General features: G+C 47.5%; 1 protein-coding gene across 1 annotated transcript; it reads left to right on the top strand.

Annotated features, from left to right (window-relative positions):
* The first annotated feature begins 6,612 nt into the window (after positions 1-6,612).
* On the top strand, positions 6,613-7,796 carry Gpr55 (G protein-coupled receptor 55). The gene has a single exon (XM_021169433.2). It carries the CDS (start codon positions 6,643-6,645, stop codon positions 7,624-7,626), a length of 984 nt encoding a protein of 327 aa, XP_021025092.1. The 5' UTR covers positions 6,613-6,642; the 3' UTR covers positions 7,627-7,796.
* The last annotated feature ends 242 nt before the right edge of the window (positions 7,797-8,038 follow it).

The following is an 8,038-nucleotide window of genomic DNA, read 5'->3' as shown; positions in this document are numbered from 1 at the left end:
AGCAATCTCAGTTTGAAGTAGCCCACCACTGGGTACTGCTACCAGGATGGAAGCTGGGACAGTCCCAATGCTAACCTTGGGATGCTAGGCAATGTCTCATATCTAGGCAGCATCAGGACCACTCTGCTGGTGCTGCTGCCTGATCTGATCGCCCTTCCAGAAAACCTGCTGCCCAGAGCGCTAGTGACAAGGTGCACAGCCTGGAAGCCCCTGAAGTCCACAGTGATGTCCTTCCAGACCTACTCCCAGCCAACAGAGATGACAGCACCGGACGATTCCTGTTCTTTTTATAAGAATTTATCTTAGTTAGGGTTTCTATTACTGTGAAGAGACACCATGGTCATGACAATTCTTATAAAGAAGAACATTTAATTTGGGCTTGGTTACAGTCCAGATGTTTAGTCCGTTACCATCCCACTGGGAAGCGTGGTGTCGTGCAGGACAGACGTGGTGCTGGGAAAGTAGTTGAGGGGTCTACATCCAAACTGGCAGGCAACAGGAAGAGAGAGTGATACTGGGCCTGACTTGGGCTTCTGAAACCTCAAAGCCCCCGTTCTCAGTGACACACTTCCTCCATCAAGGCCACATCTATTCCAACAAGGCCACACCTACTCTAACAAGGCCACACTTCCCAATAATGTCACTCCCTTTGAGCCTATGGAGGCCATTTTCTTTCTTTCTTTCTTTTTTTTCTGTTCTGTTTTTTCGAGACAGGGTTTCTCTGTATAGCCCTGGCTGTCCTGGAACTTGCTCTGTAGACCAGGCTGGCCTCGAACTCAGAAATCCGCCTGCCTCTGCCTCCCTAGTGCTGGGATCAAAGGTGTGCGTCATCATGCCCGGCATGGAGGCCATTTTCATTCAAGGCAGCTGGGTTTAGGAGCCCCATGACTATGCCCATGATACTCAAAGCTGACGGTGGATGAAAAGCCCTTCTTACCTACTTCCTTCCTCCCTCTCCTTTCTCAAGGGCAGCCATGTTAGGATTTGAATGTTCACCCTCTCCCTGCTTTGTTACACAATCAGCTTCTTGGATGTCTAGCTATGTCCTAGCAACTGCTTCTGACTTGAAGGGACTCAAGAGTTACCTACAGTGTTATCTGTAGATTGTTGCAGGCCTGGGTTGGCCGGAACAGAAGGTGCCCTAGTTCCTGCCTTGGGTTGAGTATGGACTGGTCTCTATTGTAAGTAGCTTTGTCTTTTCTAATGGCGTCTGTTTCTTCTCTTTCCTGGAGTACAGCTACGCCTTCTTACCTTATTCCTGTGATGACTCAGAGTTTTAAAAATAGATTTATTTGTTTTATTTTGTATGTATGAAATGTTTGCCTCTTGTGTCTATGTACCACAAGCCAGAAGAGGGCGTCAGATCCCCAGGGGAGTTGTAGACCATTGTGAATCTCCATGTGGGAGCAGCTGAACCCTGAACTCCAGTCCTCTGTAAGAGCAGCAAATGCTCTTAACCACTGAGCCATCACTTCACCCCCCCTCCCTCCCTTTGAAGATTCGTTAAAAGATGATTCCCCTCAACCCTTAGAGGGAATTGAGAATATTAATATTTCAGACCCTCTAATAACTCTGCCATTAGCTGGAAGAAACTTCTTCAATCTCTGATTGCTTTGTGCCTCTCTGTAGAGTGCATCTTCTGGCTTCAAAGATCACCTTCTGAGATAGCTCTATTTGATGTCTTTCAGAAATTTAAATGGGACCTTTAAGCTAGTTCTGCTGGGATTGCCAACAGCTGAACCACCCCCACCCCCACCCCCCCTGACTTATCCCTGCAGCTTAGATCATCTCTTTTGATCAGACCAATTTTCTCTTGCTGTTTGTTGTTTATCTCTTCCTTTCCTCCTTCCTTCCTTTCTGTCTTAGTTAGGGTTTTATTGCTGTGAAGAGACACCATGACTATATAACTCTTATGAAGGAAAACATTTAATTGAGGCTGGCTTACAGTTCAGAGGTTTGGTCCATTATCATCATGGTGGGAAGCATGGTGTGTATGTGTGTGACCCAAGCACATGAGATCACTTGAGCCAAGTAAGCCAAGAAGCCAAAACTGTATCAAAGGAGGTAGGGAAGGTAGGGCCTCTTCTCCTTTCCTCTCCCTGATTTCTTATTTGTGTATGCAAAACATACATATAATGTCATTCTGTATACTCAAAATATCATCTCTTTCTTATCTCTCACTTAATAATGAGTTATCCCTCACTTAAAGATGGGGAGATATTCTGAGAAATGAGTTGTAGTGTGCACACCACGGGTACATTTATATATATTAAGATACTCATAATGAGCTGGGCAGTGGTGGTGCACACCTTTTATCCCAGCACTTGGGAGGCAGAGGCAGGCGGATTCCTGAGTCTGAGGCCAGCTGGCGGCATTCAGGCAGACATGGTGCAAGAGAAGGAGCTGAGAGTTCTACATCTTGATCTACAGGCAACAGGAAGAGAGATTGAACCTCTAGGCCTGGCTTGTGCTTCTGAAACCTCAAAGCCCAGCCCCAGTGACAGACTTCCTCCAACAAGGCCACACCTCCTCCAACAAGGCCACACCTCCTCCAACAAGGCCACACCTCCTCCAACAAGGCCACACCTCCTCCAACAAGGCCACACCTCCTCCAATAGTGCCACTTCCTGATTCAAACCACCACACCTTTCAACCTTCTTTTCCTTTTGTTAGCCGTCTCACTATGCTATACAATCCAGTCCTGAACGCTTGAGCTCAGGCGGTCCTCCTGCCTCTGTTCCCAGGTGTTGAGATTACAACTGTATCCTACCCTATCCAGCTTGTGCATGCTTGCACACATACATGCTTATACACGTAAGTGTAGGCCCTAGGTCAGTGTTAGGTGTCTTGTCTCAAACTTTCTCTACCTTTATGTTTTGAGACAAGATCTCTCACTGAAACAGAAGCTTGTAGATACAGACTGGCTGGCCAATGAGCTTCAGGGATCCACCTGGGGTTACAGGCACATACCCCTATCTTGTGCTTTTTTGGTGGGTTCTGAGGATCTGAACTCGGGCCATTGTGCTTGTGTGGCAGCCAAACACGCCAAAGTTTACCTTGTGCCTTCCGAGTCACACTAGCTATTTCTGAGATTGGCCTGGGGTGCTCTGTGTCAGAAGGAAGCAGCCTGTCTTTATGCACTTCTATTAAGCCTCCTGCTTCTGGTCTCTTCTACCATTCTACCCTTAGCAGAGTTACATGGGAGACTTGAGTTTGAGACCCTTGCCAGAGGTTCCTCAGCACAACCCTAGGAGGCACTTACCACAGCACTGGGGTCTTGTCTTATTGAAGTCACTATTTGTGACGAAATGCCATAACCAAAAACAACTTGGGGAAAAAAGGTTTTATTTCACTCACACTTCCATATAATGTGTTATTCATTGTCAGAAGTAGTGAGTTCCTGTCCTGACTTCCTTTGATGATAAACAGCAATATGGAAGTATAAGGTCCTGGAGGCAGGAGTTGATACAGAAGTCATGGAGGGATGCTGCTTACTTGCTTGCTCCCCATGGCTTGCTTTATCTTACTTTCTTATAGAACCCAGGACCACCAAGCCAGGGGAGGCACCACCCACAATGGGATGGGCCTTTCTGCATCAATCACTAAGAAAATGCTCTACAGTTGGATCTTATGGAGGCATTTTCTCAATTAAAGGTCCCTCCTCTTAGATGAATTTCGTTTGTATTAAGCTGGCATGAAACTAGCCAGCACTGGTCTAAAAGTACTTGTCATGGGAGAGGTGATTTCGTGTGTCTCTGTGACATGAGCCTAGGAAAAGCTCACACATAGGAAAGCAGGGACTCATAGGAAGCTATCTGGATTGCTCGGTGTACCTGAAGTGTTTAATGGATAACACTCAACAAAGGGTCTATCTGTTTATATGTCTATTGTATAGTTTTTTTTTTTCTTTTCAACAGGGGTTATAAAGAGTTTGGAAATGATATTCCACTTAGGATCTTTAAAATACCTAAATTTGGGGCTGGGCTGGGGTGGGGTGGGGGTCAATGGATAAAGTGGGTACAAACATGAGGACTTGAGTTTAGGTCTCTGGCTCCAGGTTCAATGAGAGACTCTGTCTCAGAAAACAAACAAAGGGGAAAATGGTAGAGCATGACAGAGAAGGACCCTGATGCCGACCGACCTCTGCTTCCACACATGTGTACCCTCCACCACTCCCCACCCCAAAATATCCAAATCTTTTCTCCTCACATACTTCCTAGGAAGCTGTAAGCAATGAAAAACAGCCAGGGAATGGGAATTCTCTCTGCAGTGGCGATGTAGCAAAGAAATAAGCCACAAGGATGAGGTATGCGGAATTCCTGTTACCCAGGAAGACAGTTGGAAGCCTTAATGTTTGCTACTAAGCTTCTGTCAAATGAGTGATGTTCCATCCACACAATGAATTCAGGGAGGCTATTAGAGAGAACTGAGTCATGTAGACTCGTGAGGAACAATTGCTAAGAAATTTTGTTCACTGAAAAAGCAAGGGACAGAACTGTAGGTATAGTGGGTTTTTTTTTAATTCAAAGATGCCATATTTATGTATATGTTTATAAAAATATGATTGTAACTAAAGACTCCTGGAGAAAATCCACTGTCATGCATGGTTAGCTCTGGAAAATACAACTGAGGCCCTAGGGTGCAGAGGCAGTGTGTGCTTTTGTATTCTTCAAATATATGCCCAAATTGCTTTTTTAGCATAATTTTTTTTCTTTCAGTATAATAGCATAAGATAAAAGCAACACTCCAAACACTGGTACAGCCTCTCTGGTGACAGGCTATGTTGACATCACTTCTCTGCATCTTCGGGTCCCTCTCTTGGTAGCCAGGACCTCGGGGAGGATGAAGGAGGGACAAAAGTAGAGATGGAGCAGGGCTTGGTTGTGCCTGCTCTCCAGGTGGTTAAAGAAGAGGCCAGGTGGAAACCACCTTTCTATGCAGGGGCCCTGTGTGCTGGTGAACACGGCTGCCCGATGCCTAGGGCCTGGTGGGCTAGCAGCTTGTCCTTTCTTCTACTTGAGGGAAGTAGAAGAAAGGATGTGTGTGTGTGTGTGTGTGTGTGTGTGAGAGAGAGAGAGAGAGAGAGAGAGAGAGAGAGAGAGAGAGAGAGAGAGAAGGGTAAGGTGGGCAGAGGTGGATTAGTGAAAGGAAGGCAGGCATTAGGTCCTAATTCATTTCTTTAGAAGTATAGCTTTGGGGACATAGGCTGATTATCTCTTTAGTCTGTTCCAGGTACCCCCTTCCTTTATACTGAACCCCACAATGACAGTCTTACCCTCCTAAAGTGGACAGACTCATAAGCCAGACCTGCTCAGAGCCTGCCCAAGGTCCTGCCTCTGGGAAGGCACACCTCCAGCCCTGGACCTCCTGTCCTTCTCCCATGTCATTCCCTCTGGCAATGTCCCTTCTTCCACGAAGACTCATTTTCAGCCTGGATTTCTCCTCAAGGGCAGCAGAAGCTGCAGCTGCTCCAGACTTTTCATCTTAAGCCACCCAGAAAGAGCCCAGGTGTGGATCTGATTTAACTGCCATGGACAGGCTGCACACCTTCCCTTGACCCAGTGGACAAATCAGTTCCTGTGTCCAGGGGGAAATGTGATGTGCTGGTCAGGATCACCTCTGCAGTCAGGGGCGGAGTCAACTGCCTAGACATCAAGAACAGTGAAGGAGGGAGCTCAGAGGGTCCCATGCTTACAGAGAAGCTGGAGCCTGTAAACAGTCCCTGGAACCCTGATCCAGCTGCACCCCAATACTTTCTCTCTCCTTCTCTCTTATCCTTCCTTCCCTCCCTGCCCCTCTCCTCCTGTTTGTGTTGCCAGAGACCCAACCTGAGGTGTTGCATGCGCTAGGCGGGTGCTCCATCCCTGGACTGTATCCCCTGGCCTCTTCCTACTCTTTCTAAAGTTTGAGTCTGGGCCTCTCTAGGTTGTCAAAGCGATCCTCTTGCCTCTCGGCACTAGCCGCTGCCAGTTTCTGGATGACAGGTTCACACCACAGATGCACACCACCAGGTCTGGTAGCATTCAATGATGTGAAATTCTCTCTTCGCTTAAACCGGCATGATTCAGAGTTTGCGTTGTTATCCCTTTCGATAAGAGCTCTGATTTTAGAAAAAAGGAGAGAGGCTCGTGCACAGAAGAGTCTAGTTTTCGTAGGGGTGTGTGTGTGTGTGTGTGTGTGTGTGTGTACATGTGATGGTCAGTGGTTGAAGGCAGGTGTCTCCCTCAATCACCTTCACTTTATATCCTGAGGCAGGATCTCTCTCTCCTCTCTCTCTCTCTCTCTCTCTCTCTCTCTCTCTCTCTCTCTCTCTCTCTCTCTCTCTCTCTCACCAATTTAGCTACTCTAGTTACTCAGCTTGCTGCAGGGATCTCGGTCTCCCCATCCCCCCATGCAGCCGTATTATTGAATGGACCACTATACCCATCCACATTCACGTGCGTTCTGGAGGTCTAAACTCCAGGCTCCTACTTGCATGGCTTCATCCCCAAGCCATCTTCCCAGCCCCTCACTCTGTGTCTACTGCTTGCAGTACATTAAGCATGGGTCGCTAAGGGCCCATCATCCCCTGCCAAGTTGTTTTGTTGAGTGAGAGGAGTGAGAGGAACTCTCTCATCTACTCTTGGTGTTGCAGGCACGAACATGAGCCAGCCAGAGCGTGACAACTGCTCATTCGATTCCGTGGATAAGCTGACCAGTACCTTGCAGCTGGCAGTCCATATCCCCACCTTCCTCCTTGGCCTGGTTCTCAACCTACTGGCCATCCGAGGCTTCAGTGCCTTCCTAAAGAAGAGGAAGCTGGAATACATCGCCACTTCTATCTACATGATCAACTTAGCTGTTTTCGATTTACTGCTGGTGCTCTCCCTCCCATTCAAGATGGTCCTGCCACAAGTGGAGTCCCCCTCGCCGGCCTTCTGCACTCTGGTGGAGTGCCTCTACTTCATCAGCATGTATGGGAGTGTCTTCACCATCTGCTTCATCAGCCTGGACAGGTTCCTGGCCATCCAGTACCCGATCCTGGCCAACCACCTCCGGTCGCCCAGGAAGACCTTTGGGATCTGCTGCATCATCTGGATGCTGGTCTGGATCGGAAGCATCCCCATCTACACCTTCCACAGGGAAGTGGAGAGATACAAGTGCTTTCACAACATGTCGGATGGCACCTGGAGTGCCAGTGTCTTCTTCCCCCTGGAGATCTTTGGCTTCCTCCTTCCCATGGGCATCATGGGCTTCTGTTCCTATAGGAGTATTCACATCCTGCTGCGCCGTCCAGACAGCACTGAGGACTGGGTCCAACAGAGAGACACTAAGGGCTGGGTTCAAAAGAGAGCCTGCATCTGGACCATTGCTACCAATCTTGTCATCTTTGTGGTCTCCTTTCTCCCAGTGCACTTGGGCTTCTTCCTGCAGTATCTGGTGAGGAACCACTTTATCTTGGATTGCAGAATGAAGCAGGGCATCAGCTTGTTCCTGCAGTTGTCTCTGTGTTTCTCCAACATCAACTGCTGCCTTGATGTTTTCTGCTACTACTTTGTCATCAAAGAATTTCACATGAACATCAAGGCCCACCGGCCCTCCACAATCCAGCTGATCAATCAGGATACCATGGTCTCCAGGGGCTAAGAGAAGGTACCTCTCTCAAGGGAAGGAAACACAGTCCTAAATTCTCATAAAGACCCTCCTGGGCTTGTCTTTTGACACTCGCTGAGTACCATCTTTGTTCTTTATACTCCTACAACCTTTTCACATCACCTGGACGGGTGACAGATGTCACACTTGTTTTGGGTTTGGTAAAGAACCAGGTGAAGTCTTCATTTCTAAGTGTAAAATGTATGAAGCAGAAGAACCAAAAACAAAACAAACAAACAAACAAACAAACAAACAAACAAAAACCCAAAACGTAGCTTAAAAAGTCTGTATCTCAGCTTTCCCATCTTTCCATTCTGTTGGAGAGTCTAGAAAGGAAGCGAAAGGGCAGGGAATTTAGAGTGGTTTTGTGGCGATACAGGGTAGGGAAGAAATATGTCTTCAAGAT

The sequence above is a fragment of the Mus caroli genome, unplaced genomic scaffold (assembly GCF_978045245.1).
Source record: "Mus caroli unplaced genomic scaffold, Mus_caroli_1 scaffold_1, whole genome shotgun sequence".
Lineage (NCBI taxonomy): Eukaryota > Metazoa > Chordata > Mammalia > Rodentia > Muridae > Mus > Mus caroli.
The sequence above is the reverse complement of the archived record's forward strand: the minus strand, read 5'-3'. Positions and strand labels throughout refer to the sequence as shown.

Coding starts and splice junctions, on each gene's coding strand:
- Gpr55 (XM_021169433.2), top strand. CDS start 6,643: ATGAGCCAGCCAGAGCGTGACAACTGCTCATTCGATTCCGTGGATAAG.